The sequence below is a fragment of the Myxine glutinosa genome, chromosome 7 (assembly GCF_964187855.1).
Source record: "Myxine glutinosa chromosome 7, kmMyxGlut1.1, whole genome shotgun sequence".
Lineage (NCBI taxonomy): Eukaryota > Metazoa > Chordata > Myxini > Myxiniformes > Myxinidae > Myxine > Myxine glutinosa.
Window position 1 is genome coordinate 148,385,422 of NC_136267.1, and position 24,370 is coordinate 148,409,791.

General features: G+C 45.4%; 1 protein-coding gene across 6 annotated transcripts in view; it reads left to right on the top strand.

The window, feature by feature from the left end:
* The window catches only part of LOC137431736 (rho GTPase-activating protein 15), a 246,576-nt gene extending 226,131 nt beyond the window's left edge, over positions 1-20,445 (top strand). For all 6 annotated transcript variants that reach the window (XM_068123376.2, XM_068123381.2, XM_068123380.2 and 3 more), the window contains one exon: positions 17,507-20,445. In XM_068123376.2, coding sequence (XP_067979477.1) covers positions 17,507-17,681 — 175 coding nt within the window. In that variant the 3' untranslated portion in view covers positions 17,682-20,445. The remainder of the gene's footprint in view (positions 1-17,506) is intronic.
* The last annotated feature ends 3,925 nt before the right edge of the window (positions 20,446-24,370 follow it).

Sequence of the window (24,370 nt, forward strand, 5' to 3'; positions counted from 1 at the left end):
ATGGACCAAACCATTTCATGTAAAGCGTTCGCTTTGGCGTTGCGAATGGACCAAAACATTTCATGGACCAAACCATTTCATGTAAATAGAGGGGGGGGATATAATTTTAGATATATATATATAGTACGGGCATGCCCTAGTATATACAAAGGAGGAGTGTCTGTCTGTCTGTCTGGATGTCCGCTTATAACTCAAGAACTACACATCGGAGAAAAGTTTTAGACACAGATTCAGAATCAGCATAAAATTCCGGTGGTTATAGGCTACGTTTTATTTTAATATCAATCGTTTAAAAAACCGGGCCAGCTGCAATTCCATGGTGTAGTTTGTGGCGGCGCTATTGCCCCTTTCCGATCCCATGACGCATTGCGGTTCCGATTCGCGATAAGGTCTATGTGCTATCACCGACACTTTTCCACCTTTTCCATACCTTTTAATCAGATTTAACTTATCGTCCATCGTAACCACATTACGCTTGGAAACACTAGCATTATCCTTCTTCAGACCCATGGCTAACACAGACACAGTAAAGGAATACTGTACGTCGCCTCTGTTTTGAATGAGAATCGGCATTTGTGCGTACGTACAGTATACTGTACGTACATATTTATATATTTTTAATGTGCTTTTTATTGTATTTTAAATTGTTTTTTAGCTTTTTATTGTTAATTTATGTACTATTTTATTTATTTTAAATATATTTTTAAGGAAAACAAATGTTTTCACGTCCGTAGGAGTGACGTAAAGTCACACATAATGACAAAATGCGCGCCATTTTTTCGCGCCAATAACGAATAAACGGTTTTTTTTTTTAGTTGAGATTTTATTCGAATTCCATTAAATTTCAACTGTTGGAAACAATAATTATTTCAACTGTTGGAAATATTGTTTTTGGTTAACCAACGACGGTCGATTTAATCTCGACCTTCCCCTAGCAAAACACACCCACTTTGCAACAGCATTAAGGTATAAACCGCTAACCATCGTCTGATGAGACGAAAATTCAATGCTTTGGCCTGAATGCAAAGTGTCACGTCTGACGGAAGCCGAGCACAGCTCAACACCCATCCAACACCATCCCTACTGTCTGCATTGAGGGAATGGCTCAGGAGCTTCTGAGGGAAACAAACTACAACATGGAAGAGCTGACCACATTTGTAGAGCAGAATGTCCCAAGAATGGTTGAGGACCAACAGCAAGCCTTTACTTCTATCCTGAAGAGTGTTGATGATGATGCTGGCAAGATATTCTTCCTCGATGCTCCTGGCGGGACAGGAAAAACATTCCTCATTAATATCATCCTGGCCAAGGTTCGTCAAAAGTCTAAAATTGCTCTGGCTGTGGCCTCAAGTGGAATTGCAGCTACACTTCTTGAAGGAGGAAGGACAGCACACTCAACTTTCAAACTGCCTTAGGATTTGACCAAGCAAGACACCCCAACCTGCAACATTAGCAAGAATTCAGCAAAAGCCAAGATCCTTCAACAGTGCAAAATCATTATCTGGGATGAGGCTACTATGAACCACAAGCAGGCATTCGAAGCAGTGAACAGAACACTCCAAGATATTCGCAACAACAAGAAAATCATGGGTGGTGTGACAACTGTTCTGGTTGGAGACTTTCGTCAGACTCTCCCAGTCATCCAACGGGGCACAAGAGCAGATCAAGTCAAGGCCTGTATCAAGTCTTCTTATCTCCTCTGGCCACATGTGCAAAGACTTACCCTGAATACCAACATGAGAGTCCACCTTCTTGGTGACAACACTGCAGGGGCGTTCTCAAGCCAGCTTTTGAAAGTTGGCAATGGCCTATACCCTCAAGATGCATCAGAACAAATAATTCTACCATTTGGACAGTTTGTTGAAACAAAAGATGACTTGATCAAAAAGGTCTTTCCCAACCCAGTTCCAGGACTCATCATGGCTTGCCGAAAGAGCCATTTTGGCCCCCAAGAACAATGCTGTTCAAGAGATCAACAATTTGCTCCTCCACCAACTTCCCGGTCATGAAAGACATTATGATTCTCTTGACAAAGTGACATGAAGATCAGGCAGTAAACCTCCCAACTGAGTTTCTCAACAGTCGTCAGCCTCAATTCTAAAATCCTTAATTTTCATCCTATTGACTTTAACTTTGAATAGGATTTACATATCGGCTTACTGAATTAAACCACCAACTATTTTTGAGATCGGCGTAGGCCAAAAGGTCAACGTAGGCCAAAGGTCAACCACTTTTTTTTTTAGTTTCTAAAATCCTCAATTTTCATCCGATTCACTTGAAATTTGAATGGGATTTACATATCAGCAAACTGAATTCAACCAACAACTATTTTTGAGATCACCATCGGCCAAAAGAGCAACATAGGCCAAAAGTCAACAACAATTTCAAATTTCTAAAATCCTCAACTTTCATCTGATTGACTTGAAATGTGAAGAGGATTTGCATATCAGGTCACTGAAATTGAACCACCAATTCTTTTTGAGGTCAGCATAGGCCAAAAAGTAAACATAGGCCAAAGGTCAACAACTTAAGGTGAAGTTTTTAAAATCCTACATTTTCATCCAATTGACTTGAAATTTGGATAGGATTTGCATATCGGGTCACCTAATTCAACCACCAATTATTTTTGAGGTCTAAAGGTGAAAATATCAATATGGGCCAAATTTCTAAAATCGTCAATTTTCATCTAATTGACTTGAAATTTGAAGAGGATTTGCACATCAGATCACTGAATTAAACCACCAATTATTTTTGAGGTTAACATAGGCCAAAAGGTCAACAACTTATTTCAGGAATATTTCAAGACATATTTCTGGCGCAGGGGCAATCAATGAAGGTTGTAGGCCTGAACTTCACAGAACAAGTGTTTGCCCATGGCCAGCTGTACGTGGGCTGCTCGAGGGTTGGAAAACCAAGCAATCTTTACGTCTTGGCACCAAGTAAGAAAACCAGAAATGTTGTATACCCAGAGGTTTTGAGAAATTGAAAATTTAAAAAACGTCATGTAGGAAATGTACTGTGATATTGCTCTAAAATATACATGTTCTTTTCATCATATATTTGTATTATTCTTATTCAACCCGGGCGAAGCCGGGTACCTCAGCTAGTTATATATATATATATATATATATATATATATATATATATATATATATATATATATATATATATATATATATATATATATATATATATATATATATATATATTGTTGCGGATATGAGGACTATTTTTTTGATTGTGTGTATTATTATTATTGTTTGATTCTGGCCCCTCCTGCCTCCAGTGTTGTGTAAAGGTTAAAAGGGTGTCCCGGTAGTTAATTCCATAAAGGACACGATAAAACCCTTGTTCAGTAGCTTATATCTTTATTATGTGTTTTAGGGTAAGGCCTTGTCTTCCATTAACATGACACTTCCATTGCACCAAGTGAAAAAGATAGATTCCCTTCATTCCCATTCCCAAAAACCTCCATTTCCCCTTTCGTCAATTGCCATTCGCATTGCCAACTACAATTGCCGCCATTGGCCACGAGGCAGGGTCGGGGAAGAAAGGCGTGCCCGCCCGTCGTCATCAAGGGCGGAGCCAGAGGGTCGCGCGACCAACCATGGCCGAGGTGAGCACACCGATGGGCGTGTCCTGAAGGCCGGCGGCTTAATCACCGGCAGCGTTATAAAAGCGCGCGCGCAAGAGTGACCAGGGCTGAGCTGCGTGGTGAGGTGCAAAGAAAAGAGCTGGGTCGTCAGAGGAGAGCGGAGTTGAAAGGGTCCAAGGCAGAGCTGGGTTGAAAGGGTCCAAGGCAGAGCTGGGTTGTGAGGTCCAATAGAAGAGATCATCCAGGGAAGCAGAAAGCCTGCTATTCGTCGCCTTGCTCGCCAGCAGCAGCGTCCACAGCAGCAGCAACACTCGACAGCCGCTTGGGGCCTGGACGGCGATTTTGAGCAGGGCCGCGAAGGAACGGCGGCTGCCCAACGCGCCGATCGTGCTGCCGGACCCATTGGACTTTCCTCTCCTTCCAGCCATTCCTGCCTACAAGTTCCCCATTCGTGTACGTGAGTTTGTTCTGTTTGTTCTGTCCTGGGTATTCAATTAAGTCTGTATAAGCTCGTAATTTTCACTGTGTCACCTGCTTTTTCATGTTCCCTGTACATAACCGTGACTGCTCCTTTTTGCTTGTGTGTGTAAATAATAAATCCCGTTACTCTTCTGTACGTCTTCTTCTTCCTCTTTACATTCGGTCGCTTTAGAGTTTTCCCTCATTGAATATCTGTGGCGCGATACGGCCAACGTTCGAGTGAATCGGGTGAATCGGGGAAACTGTTAGGTCGCGGGGCCTCCGCTCGGCAAACATTACATCCTTAACCGCGAACTGTAACAATTGGTGTCAGGAGTGTCGGATTCGGACCTGGGACTAAATTTATTTAGCCCAAATTTTGGAACACCAATTGTACTATTGGCGTCAGACGTGTCGGATTCGGACCTGAAGCGTTTAACGCGCTCAAAATTACAAACTACCGAAATTGCTTTTGTTTTACAAAACCCGAATTTTGAAATCGCGCCATGGCTGGTCAAGGCGACGGGATGTCGGTGGGAGAGAAAGACGGGGTAGAATCGACCCAGGACCTCGGGGAAATGTATGTGGAGGAAAGGGAGGAGGTGAACATTGGCAATGTGGTTGAGGGGGTATCAGGCACACAAAATGGCGCTCTCGCGCACGAGGTTACGGGCGCGCAAAATGGCGCCTCGCACATGGCCACGGCGACCGCGCCCGTGACCGTAGCAGCGCCGCTGGTGGATTCGAACCTTTTTTTCCTGCAAATGGGGGCCCTTATGGACAAAATGAGGGACGAAGCGAGGGCTGATCGTGAAAAAATGGAAAACAGAATGTTGGGGGTAATGAGGGACGAAGCGAGGGCTCAGAGTGAGCAATTGGGGGTAATGAGTACTCCGAAGTACTCCGCCGCAAGGCTTCTTCTGCTCAATACCCGCTCCACCCCATCATGCATCTCTGCCATCAAATCAAATGGACTCCTCCGACGACCCAGGTACATTCACCGTGGCTCCGGTCGCAAGTTTGTTTATTTGCAATCCGGTCACTCCATCCCCGTCCTCTGGTCGGCTCAGCGCACTCTCACTCTTCGTCCCAGCGCACCTGGTCACAGCAACCCACACGATCGCACCTCTTGCCTACGATGGCTCCGACCTCACCCTCTCTGACCACTTAGCCATCACTCTGACCATCAACATCCCCGCCCCAACACCAAGGCATTATCGCACAATCAACTTCCGTAAGCTAAACGCTCTTTCACCTACCTCATTCTCATCCACCCTCTCTGAAAAAATGTCCACTTCTCCCTTCATTGACCTCCACACCCCTTCCGACCTCACTGACTACTACAACCACACTCTAAACTCGTGCTCGCCAACTTGAAAGACTCCGCAATAAAACGGGTCTCACAGTTCACTCCCAAGCCTACAAGGACCACATACAACACTACAAAGATGCCCTCTCCCGCGCCCGCTCTGCCTACTACTCTCAAATTATCCACTCTGGCTCCGGAAACCCAAAAGCACTCTTCTCGACAATAAACAAACTCCTCCGCCCCCTGAACACCACCACCCAGTCATTCACAGTAGACAACTGCATCTCCTTCCTCTCTTTCTTCCAACGCAAAATTGACAACATCTACAACAGCTTGACCACCGCCGCACCCGCTCCCCCTCCAACCACCTGCCCCCCCTTGTCCTGCCATCCCCTGTCTCGGTTCTCCCCAATCTCTCCTACTGACCTCTCTGAACTCCTCATAGGAATGAAAACTGCCACCTGCACTCTTGACCCCATCCCCTCCAGCTTTGTCAAAGCCTCCCTCCCTGCTCTCTCTCCACTTATCATTGCAACAATAAACTCCTCCCTGTCTACAGGCATCGTCCCACCTTCCCTCAAAATTGCTGCTGTTACCCCCATTCTAAAAAAACCTGGTCTAAACCCTGACACCCTAAACAACTTCAGACCCATCTCCAACCTACCCTTTCTGTCAAAAGTTTTGGAACGCGCTGTAGCCACTCAACTCAAACATCATCTCTCTGCCAATAACTTGTATGAAACATTCCAATCCGGATTCCGCTCCAACCACAGTACTGAAACTGCTCTCCTCAAAATCACCAACGACCTTCTCCTCTCCTCTGACGCTGGCAACCTCAACATTCTCGTCCTCCTCGACCTCAGCGCTGCCTTTGACACCATCGATCACACTATCCTCCTCACCCGACTTGAATCCACCTTTAACGTCACCGGCACTGCCCTCTCTTGGATTAAATCATACCTCTCTGACAGATGCCAGTTCATCTCCATCAATAACTGCAAATCCCCCACTGCTCCCCTCCCCCAAGGTGTCCCCCAAGGTTCAGTTCTTGGCCCCCTCCTCTTCATCCTTTACCTGTCCCCGCTCGGTCACTTAATCCGCCGTCATGGTCTCCAATTCCACTGCTTCGCCGATGACATCCAGCTTTTCATCTCCACCAAGTCCGTCTCCACCGACACCCACTCTATCCTGACAAACTGCATCACTGAAATAAAATCCTGGCTTCAAATCAACTTCCTCAAGCTTAACTGTGATAAATCTGAAATAATCATCATTGGCCCAAAAACGCTCACAAAATCCACCCATAACTTTGCCCTCAACATCGACGGTATCCCAGTATCCACCTCCCCTCACATCCGGAATCTTGGCGTCATCTTTGACCAAACCCTTTCCTTCGACAAATACACTAAACAGATCACAAAGTCAGCCTTCTTTCACCTGAAAAACATTGCCCGTCTCCGCTCATCCCTCTCCTCCACGGCTGCAGAAACCCTCATCCACGCCTTCATCACCTCCCGTCTGGACTACTGCAATAGCCTCCTCTATGGTTCACCCTCAAAAATCACCAATAAACTCCAATACATTCAGAACTCCGCTGCCCGTCTACTCACTCATTCCCGGACCCGTGACCACATCACCCCCGTCCTTTACAAGCTTCACTGGCTCCCCATCCCCCAGAGAATCCAGTACAAAATCCTCCTCTTGACATACAAAGCCCTCCATAACCTGGCCCCATCCTACCTGGCTGACCTCCTCTCCAGACACACTCCCACCCGCAACCTCCGCTCTGCTGGTACCAACCTCCTGACCCCCTCCATCCGGACCAAATTCAGATCCTGGGGGGACAGGGCCTTCTCCATCGCTGCTCCCACCCTCTGGAACTCACTACCTCACACCATCAGAGACTCCTCCTCACTCACCACATTCAAAACATCACTAAAGACCCACCTGTTCAACGCTGCATTCAACATTCAACCCACAGCATTTAACCCCTGACTATCTCTTCTCCTTCTCCCTCCTTTTGCTTTAAATATTTCCCTATTGATTCTTGTCTTGTCTTTTTGATTCTTGTCTTATATATATGCCGTATATCGCTGCTGTTTGTTTTCTTGATTCTTGTCTTTTTGCAATTGTTGTTTTCATGTATTGTTATTAGTCTAGTAGGAAGACTAGGTCCCCCTGCACCCCCCGGAGATATACTTCTAATCAGTGTTTCTAGATTGGAAAAAATGTGTAGAAAATGACTAGCTATGGCCCCAAGCTGAAAAAATGTCCCACATACCATTTTTATGCAAATTACTGCTGCAAATTTTATGCAAAATTATGCAAATTTTATGCAAATTTTTGATGAGGAGTAGAGTTGAGGGGTCTTTGAGGGCTTCATCGAGGTGCTCTCGGTTGCAAGACTGGGTCATTCTGAGAAGCACAGCAGGGTCAGAGATCATGATGTTCTCCTCCTCAGTGAATCTCTCCATCAACAGCCTCTCCATTGCCTCACACACTGTTTTGAGGCAAAAGAGGGACTTTGCGTAGGCCTTTCCACTGAGAACACCTTTGAGAGATCCACTTGTTACTAGTTGTGCCTCAAAGAGAATCTCTGCATATCCAGAACCACGCATCTTGTGTCCAGTGAGCATCCCGATGTAGTTCATGGATGTGTGGAAGGGTCCAATCGTTACTACATGACTAGCAAATTCATTTGGCCAGCGCCAGATGATGGGAAGGGCTTTCATGCAGACACCCAGATCAAATGTATTCAGGACCCATCTCTGACCCACCTCAGCAGTTGCTGCCTCGGAACGCTTCAGTAGCTCACGAACAACTGCGTTGTCTGTGATCGGTTGGTGGATAGGCGTGCAGTAGTCGACTGTTGATTTGCTGGGTGGGGGAGAACCAGTTGCAGAGGTGAAACCCCCTAGCCCAGGCACAGGCTGCAGGCCATTGCCATGCCATGCAGGCACCAGGCACAGACCGATCACAGACAACGCAGTTGTTCGTGAGCTACTGAAGCGTTCCGAGGCAGCAACTGCTGAGGTGGGTCAGAGATGGGTCCTGAATACATTTGATCTGGGTGTCTGCATGAAAGCCCTTCCCATCATCTGGCGCTGGCCAAATGAATTTGCTAGTCATGTAGTAACGATTGGACCCTTCCACACATCCATGAACTACATCGGGATGCTCACTGGACACAAGATGCGTGGTTCTGGATATGCAGAGATTCTCTTTGAGGCACAACTAGTAACAAGTGGATCTCTCAAAGGTGTTCTCAGTGGAAAGGCCTACGCAAAGTCCCTCTTTTGCCTCAAAACAGTGTGTGAGGCAATGGAGAGGCTGTTGATGGAGAGATTCACTGAGGAGGAGAACATCATGATCTCTGACCCTGCTGTGCTTCTCAGAATGACCCAGTCTTGCAACCGAGAGCACCTCGATGAAGCCCTCAAAGACCCCTCAACTCTACTCCTCATCAAAAATTTGCATAAAATTTGCATAATTTTGCATAAAATTTGCAGCAGTAATTTGCATAAAAATGGTATGTGGGACATTTTTTCAGCTTGGGGCCATAGCTAGTCATTTTCTACACATTTTTTCCAATCTAGAAACACTGATTAGAAGTATATCTCCGGGGGGTGCAGAGGGACCTAGTCTTCCTACTAGACTATATGCATTATGTTTTCCACTCTGATGCATTATGTTTTCCACTCTGTCAAAGCGCCTTTGGGCTTCTGGAAAAGCGCTATACAAAATAAATGAATTATTATTATTATTATTAATGAGGGATGAAGCGAGGGGTAACGGTGAGGGGTTAGACAATAATTTTAAGGGATTAGACAAGAAATTTGGGAAGTTAGACGACAAATTTGAGGGGTTAGACAACGGGATAAAAGAGGTAAAAAAGGGGTTAATGGGGGTGGAAAATAGAATGGCTGCCCAGGAGAATCAGATAGAGGGGGTGAAAAATGGGTTGAGGGGGCTAGAAGATAGGATGGAAGACAAATTGCGGGAGATAGGGGAGCAATCCGCCCGAGAAATTAAACAAATGGGAGAGCAGCTAGAGGAGGTGAAAATCGGGGTAGAAACCAAACTGGATGCTCAGAGGGATGAATTGGGACAGATGAGGGTGGCATCTACAAAAGAGAGGGAGGAGATGGAGGAGATACGACGAGGTGTAAGTGAGGAGGTCTCGGGGGTACGCGAGGAGGTAAAGCGAGGTGAAAAGCGTATGGAGAAAGAGGTGAGAAATGGAACGGCTAGGTTACAGGGGGGAATAGAGGACCTGACGGAGGAGGTGGAACAGCTGACGGAGGGCCAAAAAGATCTAACGGAGCAGGTTCAAAGGAACACTGCAGTACTAGGAGGGTTAAAAGCGACACAAAACGACATTAAAAATGACTTGATAGCGACACAGAGGCAATGTCAGATGGTACGTGAGGGACTGACAACGAGGTTGGAAGAGGTGACAGAAGTAATGGAGACGAAGGACCGAGAGGTGAGGACGCACATAGAGACGGTCAAGATAGCCTTAGAGGACGAACTTGAGGAGACGCACCGGGAAATAAAAGAGGTGAAGCAAAAATTAGAGGAAGTGGAAGAAGAGGTGAGTGAAATTAAGAAGAGACGGACAGAAACTAAGAGAGAAATACAGGAGGAGGTGATGGAATATGTACAAGGTCGGTGCTCAACTCATAATGGTGTGCTCACTAACCAAATAAAGAGTTTGCAGGTGGTGAAGGAGGTGCGGAGACGAGGTGCCGAGGTGAGTGGCGATATACGTGGAAATGTATATGATGTGAGGGGAGCTTCAGTCGGCTTGGGGGTTGTTGTGGACCCGGGTGTTCGTGAGAGGCCGTTGGTGAAGTGTGCGACAGGTACGGTGTGCGAAGGAGGGGGTGTGCGAGAATGTCCGACTCTGGGGTGTGTGAGGAAAAAGTGCGCACCAAGGAGTGAGTGTGCTGTCGAGAGTGAGTCGGTCATAGCGCGTGTGCGATGGAGCACATGGAAGCGCGTAGTGAGGAGTGTTACAAAGGATGTAACGAGAGAGTGTACACCTGTGGTGAGTGTTACGGAGAAAGTAACGGGAGAGTGTGCGCAAGAGGGTGCGCGAGAAAGGTGTGTAACGGACAGGTGCGTGAGGAAAGAGTGCGCTGTCGAGAGTAAGGGTGAGTGCGCTGTCAAGAGTGGTGGTGAAAGTAGTGAGAGTGACACGGAGCGTGAGTTGGTTGTGACAGGTGAGAGAGGATGTACACCTGGAATGGAAGGATGCACACCTGGAATGGTAGAGCGTGTGTGGGAATGCACACTTGAGTTGGTAGTGAGGCATGTGGTTGGGTGTGCGAGTGAGAGCACACCTGTGATTGTCACAGAGGAGGTGACCGAGGAGGGGGCGCGAAGAGGTGTGTTGGTGAGGTGTGCGAACGACGAGTGTGTGCCAAGGTGTTCGGTGGTCAGGTGTGTGACCAAGTCTGTGAGCGAAAGAACGAGTGCAATAACGAAGTATGCGGGGTGTACGGGCGGCGTTGGAGCATCGAGCTCAGTGAGGGTGAAAGGGGTAGCGTATGCGTGTAAGCATGCAGGAGAGGCATCGACGGTAACCGGGTTAGCGGTTAGAACGACATTTAGCCGAATCGGGCCCTCGGTGCACGTCGGGCAGCTTCGCGTGCCGCGAGGACCAGCGGGGATCCGAACCACTGCGGGTTCGAAAGGACCGCCGTACGTGATCCACGCTGGGCCGCGCTTTGAACGGCCGCGTCTGTGCTCCACTAGGCGGAGCGGGCAGCCCGATAGGAAGGGTCGTCATGGCGACCCCCTTTTGTTGAGGCGTCCCGGCAGGTCGAGATCGGGCCATGGGATGGCTCCGTGCCCAGGTGGTGCGTGGGATCTCGGCCCGGATAAACCTCCTTCCCTGCACCGAGTGCCGGACGTATCCAGCCGCCGGCACCAAACAACCCGCATTCATTGCTCGGCTTTACGAAGCCGAGCTCTGGAAGTGAATTGGCGCACCGAGAGGTACTAGTGAGTAGACGTGTGACGAGGATAGTGGTCTGGACCCGAAATTAGAAAAACAAAATTTGATGATTGGCAAAGGATTGGCAGAGTGATGATTGGTAGAGTGATTGGCAAATTTTTGATTTGTTGGAATTTGATGTGCTAAATTGGTAGTGGGAGATACCCGATGTGGTGGGATGGCAACTCTGTCATCCCTCACAAAGGGGGCAAAGGAGCACTAGTTATGGGGTTTATGGCAGTGAAAACTAGCCCGGGAGGGTTTGGATAATGTGTAGGGACCTAGAAGATGACCTTAGGTGACGTTAAGATTAGGTAGTGACAATGACACCTGTAGTGGGGACGCAGAGAGGGTAGTGTGGATGATAATGACGTGGTATGTGCTTAGTTTAAAGGGAAGACGGGGAGCACTAAGTTAGCAGGGCAACAGGTAGATTAGATGATGCCGTGTGTGAGGAACAGGTGTGATTGCACAGGTGTGCAACTGAACAGGTGTATGGAGCAGTGTATGAGGGAGTGATAGTGATGAGTTGTGCTGACCAAATGGTCCAGGAAGGAAGGAGGGTGCAGGTGGCACCAGGTGTGAGTGCACAGGTGTGCAACAACAGGTATGAAGAACAGGTGTATGGAATAAATGGTTGTGTGGAATAAATGGTAGTGTGGAATATCTGGAGTATTGGAATGGATGGTAGTGGAGTGAGTATGATGGAAACTATGGAGTGGAGTGGATGGTGCGAAGGTGTGAATGGGGGAAGGATGGACCCCCATCACGAATACCCGGGGCGGGTAGTGTAAGTGTTAGGTAGAGGGTACAGGTAAATTGTGGTTGGATATTGGCATCTGTGGTGCGGGTGAAAGAATGGTATTTGGATGGGTGCATTAGTGTTGTGGAAATGGCTGGGCATGTAGCCTGTTAGTGTGTGTAGTTGGTTTGGGCACTCCACCACTGTGAGGATGTCGGCCAGGTGAGGCCGCAGGTGGGCTCTGGGAGCCGTTAGTTGTTGTGGATGGGGCCCGAGGATCCGGAGGACGGACCCGGGTAGCCCAGTGCCAGAGGGCACCAAGGGGTGACAGAGCCAGGAGGGGCCTTCCCCAGTTAGATAGGTTAGGGTGAGGAGCTAGGTAAGCTCGGGTGGCAACTGCAGTGGTGGAGGTGTGCAGGTGGGTAGGCCTGCTGGGAGAGCTACACGTCTCAGCCCAGAAATTGTGCAAGGGCACCGGGAGATGAATCGGGGGAGTGAGACCCCAAATTGAGAAGCACCACAGTTTGGTCAATGGGAATTGGTTTTTAGAACCCATAGTGTAAGATGGCCAATGGATTGGCAGGGAAAGACCCCGGGTAGTGTAAAGTGTGTTAAAGTCATTTAGAGGATAGTTAGGATTGAAGTCTCCTCGCACCATCTGCATCCACTCACCTGAGATGACGTACCTCCACACCATGCCATGTTTTTATTATTTTTATGTGCAAATGTTTTGGAATGTGAGATGCATCATGACGTGGGTGTGACATTGTGCTTGATGTTCCATCTCTCCCTCCTTATGAGGATTGATGATGAATTGGGTGATGGCAAATTTTGAAGTAGAGGGATGGTGGAGACGAATTTGGTATAAGGGAAATATGGGGAGACGTGACAGTAGTGACGAATTTGTAAATGTGTAGATTTTGTAAATATGGGGTAAGGGCAAGGGTAGTGTAGGTGACAGGGGGGGTGACGTACGGTAGGGACGTGTTTTCTCACTTCGCTCTCCGTACGCACTTCGCCTTGCATTGCCTTTGTTGATGTGTACCCTTGTGACCTTACCCCTCGCTCATCTGTCTGTCCCCCCTTTTGTCTCCCACATGAGGACCTGAGCGCCACTGGGCGCCGAGGGGAGCGTGCGTGAGTCCGCCATTGTGCGCCCGGAACTCCCAGAACCAGCTGTCTGCATCGATGCATCACATTATGGACCACACCACTGTGGCCGAGCACCACTTATGGACCCCATGGGTTGGGGCATGGCCCCTCTGCTGGAACCGGCCAGGAAGGCCCGAAATCTTGCTGGCGGACCTTGATCACAGGGCACCGATGCCCCACAGGTGAACCACACTAGTCGGCCCTGTGGGCCATAAATAAATAACAATGGACACGTTGGGTGCATTTTATTTTAATACAAATAGGCCGCCAGCAAAGAAGATGACAACATCAGGAAGAAATAATAATAGCCAGCAGAGGGAGCCAAAGAGCAAGAGACCACCTGCAGGGTTAGGGGTTGTTGTTTTTATTTTTATTGATGAACAATGATGACTGTGCACCAATTGGTGCTTGAGGGTGTGTTGGTGCGTTTTGGGTGCTTTCATGGTGCGTTGATGCAGAGCAGACTGTCTCTCCCCCCCAGAAAGAACAATCACAGGTCCTGGGTTGCGTTTTGTAAATAAAACAGCGTCACTGTAAATAATGCTCCCCACCGTCAGTGTGTAGTTTGAAGACCATTCCGCAATTCGGTTAGCTGTGAGCGTGAGTCTGTTAGGCAGGGTGCAATGGAGCAGCGGGACATATTTATCTATGTTTTAAAACTGTCGCACTCAGGGTCAGGTTAAAAGTAGAGGGAACTACACCTACGTGTTGCACTAAATTAAAGTTGTAGGCCCGGGATGTGCCTAAGAGGAGGAGGGTGCAGTGTTGCGGATATGAGGACTGTATTTTTTTGATTGTGTGTATTATTATTATTGTTTGATTCTGGCCCCTCCTGCCTCCAGTGTTGTGTAAAGGTTAAAAGGGCGTCCCGGTAGTTAATTCCATAAAGCACACATTGAAGGACACGATAAAACCCTTGTTCAGTAGCTTATATCTTTATTATGTGTTTTAGGGTAAGGCCTTGTCTTCCATTAACATGACACTCCATTGCACCAAGTGAAAAAGATAGATTCCCTTCATTCCCATTCCCAAAAACCTCCATTTCCCCTTTCGTCAATTGCCATTCGCATTGCCAACTACAATTGCCGCCATTGGCCACGAGGCAGGGTCGGGGAAGAAAGGCGTGCCCGCCCGTCGTCATCAAGGGTGGAGCCAGAGGGTCGCGCGACCAACCATGGCCGAGGTGAGCACACCGATGGGCGTGTCCTGAAGGCCGGCGGCTTAATCGCCGGCGGCGTTATAAAAGCGCGCGCGCAAGAGTGACCAGGGCTGAGCTGCGTGGTGAGGTGCAAAGAAAAGAGCTGGGTCGTCAGAGGAGAGCGGAGTTGAAAGGGTCCAAGGCAGAGCTGGGTTGAAAGGGTCCAAGGCAGAGCTGGGTTGTGAGGTCCAAGAGAAGAGATCATCCAGGGAAGCACAAAGCCTGCTATTCGTCGCCTTGCTCGCCAGCAGCAGCGTCCACAGCAGCAACAACACTCGACAGCCGCTTGGGGCCTGGACGGCGGTTTTGAGCAGGGCTGCGAAGGAACGGCGGCTGCCCAACGCGCCGATCGTGCTGCCGGACCCATTGGACTTTCCTCTCCTTCCAGCCATTCCTGCCTACAAGTTCCCCATTCGTGTACGTGAGTTTGTTCTGTTTGTTCTGTCCTGGGTATTCAATTAAGTCTGTATAAGCTAGTAATTTTCACTGTGTCACCTGCTTTTTCATGTTCCCTGTACATAACCGTGACTGCTCCTTTTTGCTTGTGTGTGTAAATAATAAATCCCGTTACTCTTCTGTACATCTTCTTCTTCCTCTTTACATTCGGTCGCTTTAGAGTTTTCCCTCATTGAATATCTGTGGCGCGATACGGCCAACGTTCGAGTGAATCGGGTGAATCGGGGAAACTGTTAGGTCGCGGGGCCTCCGCTCGGCAAACATTACATCCTTAACCGCGAACCGTAACTATATATATATATATATATATATATATATATATATATATATATATATATATATATATATATATATATAATATATGTGCAGTTCTCCAGCTTTCAATGAGCGCAAGTAATGACGTCACTGCCATGTACATACGCTCTGCCTGTCAAGCTCTCAAGAGAACCCTCTGACAGAGCAGAATTTTGATCTTAGTTCAGATACTGTCATAAGTGTATGTAAAACTCACAGTTACCGACCTGGTTTCACCCTTTTGGGGCTCATCAGGGCAACGCAGTGAGTACTGCATACGCTTATGACTCTGAAAACCTTTCGGTTATATACCAGTCACTATGCGATTTCATACCATCAGTGGTGAACCGCCATTAAGGTATCCCATCCAGCTATGCTGTACCTTAATGGGAGCGATAAGTGCCATCTGCCACATGGCACATTACCTCTGGTATCCACTCATTATATGGAATCCCCTGGATGCAGCCGGGAGCAAACCAATCCAAATATATGTGCAGTTCTCCAGCTTTCAATGAGCGCAAGTAATGACGTCACTGCCATGTACATACGCTCTGCCTGTCAAGCTCTCAAGAGAACCCTCTGACAGAGCAGAATTTTGATCTTAGTTCAGATATATGGCGGTTCACCACTGATGGTATGAAATCGCATAGTGACTGGTATATAACCGAAAGGTTTTCAGTCATAAGTGTATGCAGTACTCACTGCGTTGCCCTGATGAGCCCCAAAAGGGCGAAACCAGGTCGGTAACTGTGAGTTTTACATACACTTATGACAGTATCTGAACTAAGATCAAAATTCTGCTCTGTCAGAGGGTTCTCTTGAGAGCTTGACAGGCAGAGCGTATGTACATGGCAGTGACGTCATTACTTGCGCTCATTGAAAGCTGGAGAACTACACATATATTTGGATTGGTTTGCTCCCGGCTGCATCCAGGGGATTCCATATAATGAGTGGATACCAGAGGTAATGTGCCATGTGGCAGATGGCACTTATCGCTCCCATTAAGGTACAGCATAGCTGGATGGGATACCTTAATGGCGGTTCACCACTGATGGTATGAAATCACATAGTGACTGATATATATATATATATATATATATATATATATATATATATATATATATATATATATATATATATATATATATATATATATATATATATATATATATATACACATACACACACACACACACACACACACACACACACACACACACACATACACACATACACACATACACAAAGATGTTGGGAGAACCCAGATAGATTTCAGCAGTTCTTCCTTAGGCAAAAACGCAGCAACAGTTACAAGCTACCAGCGTTACAGATTAGAAATTCTCATGCCAGTAAGTTAAAGATCAAGTAATTATACTTTTATATATCCTAGTTTGCTGATCATTTAAATTTTGGTGTGCCTTTTTGGCATTCAAATATGAACACATGATGTATTTGTTATGGACCTGTTTCATGTGACCATTTGGCCCTGGCACGTGAAAAATCTGATGGATGAGATTATTCACCACTCTGCGATACAAATCCTCATTAATTGAGTTGCACAATTCCACAACCTTCTCCTTCAGCTTCATGAGCATTGGTCGTCTTTGCACAAGCACTTGGCTCGTCAAATATCCCCACAAAATATTTGTACGGATTTAGGTCGAGGCTCTGCGCAATTTATGCCATTCCATATTTTCAGTCTGGGCACTTGAAGGGGTGGGGGGAGAGGGGGGACGGGGACGTAATCTTTTTAAAAATTCATGCAGAAAGTTCTAGTGATGTGGGGAGTTGCATCATCCTGCATGAACAATTTATGTGTCCATGTCTAATGCCCTACGTGTTTCACATATGTGGTAAACAGTCAAAAGTTTGATGCATGGCAAAATATTGGATTCTCTTTGGAATGTGTTGCCAATACATTTCCAAAGATGCACCGAGTTTTCCCCAAGGTTCTCTCGATAGGAGTTGTGTGCATCATCGAAATGTATGGCTTTATAAATCTTCAGGCCATGTAGTCTGCAAAGATTGGAAAACCATCATTTTGTGGGCTTCCCTGTATCTTATAAAATATATAATTTCGATATAAAGATGGGCTGAATTTTCCCATACATGGATTTATGAACACATGTGCAGTCCCCCCGAATTTGTGAAATATTGCATGTGAAATTAATTTAAATTATTTGATTTCAGAAGCATGCAGATACATTGGGAGGATTGTACAAACAATGCAATATATAATTCAGGCTAATATATAATTCAGGTAATAATGTGGCTTGTGTGAATGTGTGGAATTTTTGCAGAGTTATTGCAAGTGGTCCTACAAACCGCATGACCACACAGAGCATCTCCATTGTTTTTGGGCCGACGCTGCTGCGGCCTGAGATGGAGACTGGGAACATGGCTTTCCATCTGGTATACCAAAACCAGATCGTGGAGTTCGTTCTCAATAATTTTTCTTCTTTATTCACCTCATAAACTTTCCAATGACCTGTATATTATATGGTCGAACTGCTCTGTGGCATATTGCTTCACAAAGCACCACATTTCCGATTCGTTCTTCCGACAAAACCCATTGGATTTTTCTTCTTCGCCAAATGAGTGATTCCTGCGAGTGAATACTGAGCTTTAACATTCGTGAATATTCTTTTACAAAAGTTGTTTATGAACTTTTTATTCCCCAAATATTAGTTGTTGTGTTGTCGAAACATTTTTTGTTGTTGTTACCTGTTGCACAGGTATCGTTATTTAACAGACTTTTCGGGATGTGTTTTTGGGGAATGTAATGTCATATTTGTGCTCTCGCCAAAAAGCTGAAATTTCATGTACTATGTTGATTTGCTTTTTCTTTTCTCCCCCCCCCCCCCCCCCCCCCCCCACGTTTACAAAAGCTGTAAATCCACTGGTGAAAACAAACTTTATTTATCTCCGCAGGTAATTTTTTATTTTTTTATTTTTAGGCTATGTCTGTTTGCTGTCAGTTGTATCTGAAATGGATGTCAATGTTCTTTTTGTGTTTCACTTTTCAAGAAAGCATTTAGTTGTCAATATGATTTTGCAAAGACTTTAAAATTCTTTATTCAATGTTGTGCTTTTGATTGTTTTGGATAAATTGTGTTAAGGGTTGCTGATTGCATACTGCAGGGATAATTCTATTCATTGATGTTTAGCGAAGTTTAGGCTAACCCCTGCTCTTGCAGGGAAAATGGCCTTAAAATGCATGTTGTTGTTTGTTGTTGATGTTTAGCGAAGCAATCAATGCAGGACATTCTGCAAGCATTAATTTTACAACTCGAGGAATCTGATACTTGTACTCAGGACATCTTTACTCGCAACAATTAGTTTGTTTGTTTGGTTCTGGACATTGCAGAAACTAATTACTTTTTTACATCAATCCAACAACGATGCCGACAACGACGTCGTCGACAATAACAACAACCACATTGTTTTGTAAAATGAATTATTAAGTTTATGAAGTTCGCTTGTTGGGTGGCTTTATTGATGTTTTGCGAGATTTCTTTTCCCTGGACTTTTTCAGTGAACACCCTTTTAATCTTTGTCAAGTGAAGTTCAAGAGCACCAGTGTTTGAGCACAAACAAAATTATTTGCATTCTCATGTGTATCTGGAAATATTTATAACACAGCGCTTGGTAAAAACAGATGGTTTGAAAACATGGCACTTGATTTGCTGGAATATTTTACACTAGTAAATATGGGATTGAAGAATAGCACGAAATTTGGAAATGCAAATACAGTGCCATGGTTTAAGTTCTTCCCCATTGTCTGACCACAAAAGTGAGCCTTCTGTGAATTGTATGGCACATCTGAATCGATCGATACTTCAAAAGTCGCACCACTACTTTACAAAGTGTGTGTGTGAGTGTGCGTGTACATGTACGCACTTGAGTGAATGCTCTATTTGATAAAGTGATGGTTCCTCTGTGGTTTGTAGCTGTGCATAAAATATCACATATATATGCCTTTTCGGACCCTTTCGCACTGTATCAATGCTATTATTACATATTTATATCTTCAAAACGTGAATATACTGAGAGGCCATCCATTAAGCCCTCTGTGAGTAGCTATGCTCTCAGCTTGTATCCAACGCCTGGATTTCATGATAATGGTTTAAAATGGACACCAGCTATAAATGGTGGGGTGCATCGAGATCAGATGTCCGTGTGATCTTGAAAGTAAGTTATATTTCTAAATCTTCGAATGTTTCTCCCATTGAGCTAGATCCAGCAGGCTGCCGATTGTGTTTGTAAATGCATCATGCTGAATTTAATCTCTGGCTGTGAGTGCCTTTCATTTTTCTGCACATGGGTACAGTATATGAATGTATTGGTTTTTTTTGTTCTTTTTTTATTCCTTGTTGCTGCGAAAAACTTGTGCTTTGTTTGAAATCACTTTTGTTCTTGCTTTTTCTTAATTTTTTTTTTTTTTTTTTTTTTTTACCTTGTTGACCGAAGCTGTAAAATTTGCATGTCGTTGAGAGAAATTCATGGTCTGTATTCCTACATAGGCATCGCTGTGGCACAAGTTTTCTTTCAGATTAATATTCTGTCTGAAAAGGTCTTTTGTCATCAAGACATCTAAAGAACCTGTATGGGGAGGAATTAAATAATTTTTGTTGTTGTTTAACTCCTGGTGTCGTCCTCCATTGTCTGTTATTTTCAAAGTATGCAAGGAAAGAATAGATTTCATAGTATTGAATTTAGTGAGATTGAAGCACATCCAGTTTTTATTTTTGTCTATAGCCATTCCAATGACCAGTTAATTTGAGTGAAGCATATGATAGAATAAATGTTGCAACATTTTTGTTGCTATATTGTGAACGTCACAATTTGTTTTTACTTTTTAAAGGGGATGGACCACAGTTGTGCTATTCTTCAGAAAAAAAGAGAAAAGAATACTGCATTTCAGAGGAAAAAAAAGTTTTGACCCTGGGGGTATTTTTATTTTATTTTTTGATTCTCAGAGTAATGTTTATTCAAGTTCAGATAAAGGTTTTAATGTTTGACTTGCAGTACTGTCTTCATTAATGCAAATGCGCTTAGGTTGGCTGATGTACTTAATGTTTTTAATTCATTTCCCACAGCACTGGAATACAATGTACAGTATGAAAAGTATATTTTGGGGATCGTCGCAAATGTATATGGGCAAATTGGACTTTGATGTGTAATGTTGTACAGCAAATTGATTATTGCATTGCAAATAAAATATACTTGTATTAAAACATCAGAGTCCACCAATGTTGAGTCTGAAATATCAACTTCATGGTGCGCTTGCAATTGCTTGTTTTTGGGGTTTTTTCTTTTTCTTTTTTTCTTCAATAAGCAAGTACTGTAGAACCTCGACATTCACGGGGGATAAGTTCCTGAAATATGCCGCTAATGTTTCACTGGCAAAAAGAGGACTTTCTGATTAGGTTTTCCCACCAGCTGGCAAGAATGGCAAGATTTACAGAACTCCGCCACATCACGTCGCAATCCTGGCCAGAAAAAAATGTACCAATATTCTGTCACATGTCTTGTTCACTCCAAGGTGCCCGGCCAAAGGTGTTTCATGCGCCAAACTCAATATCTCCTTCCGGTATGGCGGTGGCACCACAATTTGGTAATGAACTTTCCACTCATCATTTTCTGGCACCTCCGGTGGTCTCCATTTTCTCATTAGTATTTCCCCTTTCATGAAGTAACCAACAGGTATCTTCATAGCCTCTTCCTCTGTAATGGCTTTATCAATCAAACTCCGGAGCTCCGAATCTCTGTGTTGTTCTTCAACAAGTCTCTTTCGGACCAGCACCGTTTGTTCAACCTCGTTCCCAGATGTCTCCGATGGACGGACACTCCATTTCCTCTTTTGAATTTTCCTCCAATACCTCTAAGGAACCCAAATCCACATCGCCTTCCTTCTCCTTCTCTTCAGAGTACTTCCCTCCCATAGCACGAGTCACTGCACAGGATGGAAAGATACCCGGAATCTCCTGCTCTAACTGTGCGGTGTTATTTTCCATACTGGGCTTTTCAACCAACGTTGGATTACCAGAAACTCGACCACCGGCCAAATCATTCCCGATAATAAAAGAGATTCCCTCTACAGGAAGAGTGGCTTGTAAACCTACGGTGACCGGTCCTGACACCAAATCAGACTTTAAATGGATGACGTGAAGAGGAGCTTTAACATAGCCACCAACCCCCTGTGAAAGAACACTAACACCAGTTGTCGTCTTCTCTGACAATGGCAAAATGCCCTCAAGCATCAAAGATTGATGTGCTCCTGTGTCCCTCAATACCCTAGCAAGTCTCTGGTTCGTTAAGTCTCCATCCAGTGACACAAACCCCTCTGAAATAAAAGATTTGTAACCCTCTTGAACAAGGTCGTTCTGTGATGCCGTAACTTTGGCATGGGAACCTTCACAAGGCACTGTCCTCCAAGGACGATTTCTCGCATTGGCCAATGCATTCGGAGTTGCACTAGTTTGACTCGGCTCCTGATTTTTCCTTTTCAGGGCATAACATTGGGACATCAAATGCCCAGGTTTCTTGCAAAAAGCGCAAGTCGGCCCGGAGGAAAAACTCGTGGTCTGCCTCGGGCCCCCTGGAAGATCGGTATGTCTTGGAACTGCAGTCTTCTGATCCCTAAAAGTCGCGGTATCAGATTTGTCCCCATAGTCCTTTCTAGGCCGCCTCCATGAAAATCTGTTCTCCGAACCTGATTTACCATAACTCCCCTGGCTAATTCTCGGCGGGAAGTAAGGTTTGTGGAACCCCATCCTGTGTGTCAAGGCATAGTCATCTGCCATGGTTGCTGCCTCATACAACTCTGGTACTTTCTTTTCATCCAGATGTACTTTAATGTCCACGTGAACACACTGTTTGAATTCCTCCACCAAAATCAATTGTCGTAACAGGTTGAAGTCTTTCCCAATCTCCTTCGAGTCACACCACCTATCAAACATGGTTTCCTTCATTCTGGCCAACTCCACATGGGTCTCACTCTCCCTCTTCCTGGCATTCCTGAATTTTTGCCAGTAAGCTTCAGGGACCAATTCATAGGCTTTGAGAATGGCTTTCTTCACTATCTCATAATCTGCACATTGGTCAATCGGTAAAGCCAAAAATCTATCTTGAGCTTTACCCACCATAACACTTTGCACTAAAATAGTTCAGGACCCCACAGGCCATTTTAGCATTTGGGCCACCTTCTCAAAATGTAAAATAAACTTGGCTACCTCCTTTTCATTGAAGGGTGGAACCAGCCTCACATGCCTACCAACATCCCAAGAGTTCTCACTAGTTGTCGAACTAGCCGGCATGGATACGACTTCTCTCCGTTCTCCCAGTAATTCAAGCTCCTTGAATCTGCTCTTTCCTCTGCTCTGCTCTTTCCTCTGCTCTTCTTTCTTCTTCAGCTCTCCTTTCCTCTGCTCTTGTCTCCTCGAGTTCTTTTTCAGCTCTCCTTTCCTCTGCTCTTTCCTCTGCTCTTCTTTCTTCTTCAGCTCTCCTTTCCTCTGCTCTTCGCTCCTCGAGTTCCTTTTCAGCTCTCCTTTAATCTGCTCTTTCCTCTGCTCTTCTTTCCTCGAGTTCTCGTTCCTGTTCTGCTCCTTCTTTTGCTCTTCTTTCCTCGGTTTTCCATTCCAACTCTTTTCACCTTTCCTGGCTCTGCAGTTACATCTCCATTTTCCGGAGCTCCACATTTCCTTTTTCCTCGGGTAACCAATCCAAGGCTACCTCTTCCCATGTTCCTTGTCCCACTGGAGACTCCACCACCAATGTCTGAATCTCTGCTTTCTTCATACTAACTCGGACCTCCAAGTTAAAATATTTGGCCAATATCATGAGTTCCGATCTTTTTAACGCCTGGAACTGTGCCTCATTAGGGGATGCCGCAAACTTTTCTGCGTCAAACACTATGGTGCCTATCAGTTAGCACCTGTTAACCTTCACACAAAAAAAATTCCAATTTTTCAAAAAAATTGGGAATGTTAGGAAATTCCAAATTTGGGAATGTTGGGGAATTCTATCCCGGACGAGCCCCCAATTTCTTTTACGTGCTCCTCCCCAAACCTCAGTCACGGTGTACCTCCGAGCCCCGAGAGGAGTCACAGCAGAAAGATGTGTTATTCTGTGTGTCAAAGATCAATGGTGAAACCACACCAATTGTTACCAACAAACCAGTATTGTATTAAGGTCACACAAGAATAACAGTACAATAACAATATTAATCAATTGTACAACCAATATATCATTCCTATGATGGTACCATCAGTTTCGTACAATATAACTCACTGTGCTCCAAGTGAGCGAAAATAACATTCCCAATGTCTCTGTCCAAGCTTCAAACCAAAGTCGATCCACGCTCTAGTGATCGTCAGAACGATGTTGTATCGAGACCCGAATCCCGCTCGGTTGACAGTCACACTGCCAAAGATAGGCAAAAGTGTCCTCAAGAGGCGGCTGGGAAATCGCACCTTCGGGTATGGACTTTCAACGGCTCCCAATAGGCGAACCGCAAATTCACACTCAAAATCCACATAACACACACACACCAGGTTAACGTCTGGATGCGGTGAAATGGTTGAAGCGAGGTGAAAAACCTGGAGCGATGCAAAAATCCAGCGCTAGGCAAAATGGCCAACGGTCCGTTCTCGAGACGTAACGGCACTCCAATGATTCTCTTCGGAATCAACCGCAAAACCTGTCACGCAGGTTTATCTGTCACAGCGATAACAACTCTGTTGCAGGAATCCCTTTTCCAGGAAACCCCAAAGTTCACTTGTGACCCCCGTTCGCCAGCGTTTGCTCAAAACCTCAACGCAGCTCGGCTCCTTCTCCGACCTCACTCGCTCCGCCTCCTTTTCCTCTTTTTCTTCTTCCTCCTTTCTTCATCCGGTTCCCGATCCTGTTTCCGGTTTCTTTTTAAAACACAAACTTTTTTTACCTTTTGAAAACGGTTATCTCCAATTCAGTTAAACGATAACAATAATAGTACATGCAACCAAAAATGTTTACAGTGGATGAGAACCACAACAACGGAAGTGACGAATCAGTAACAATCCGTCACATGCAGTCTTACATAGTCACGATGACAACTGTTATGGTATTTGGCTTCCTTTGCAATAGGATCTTCCCCTCGTCCAATGATCGTAGTATCACACTTT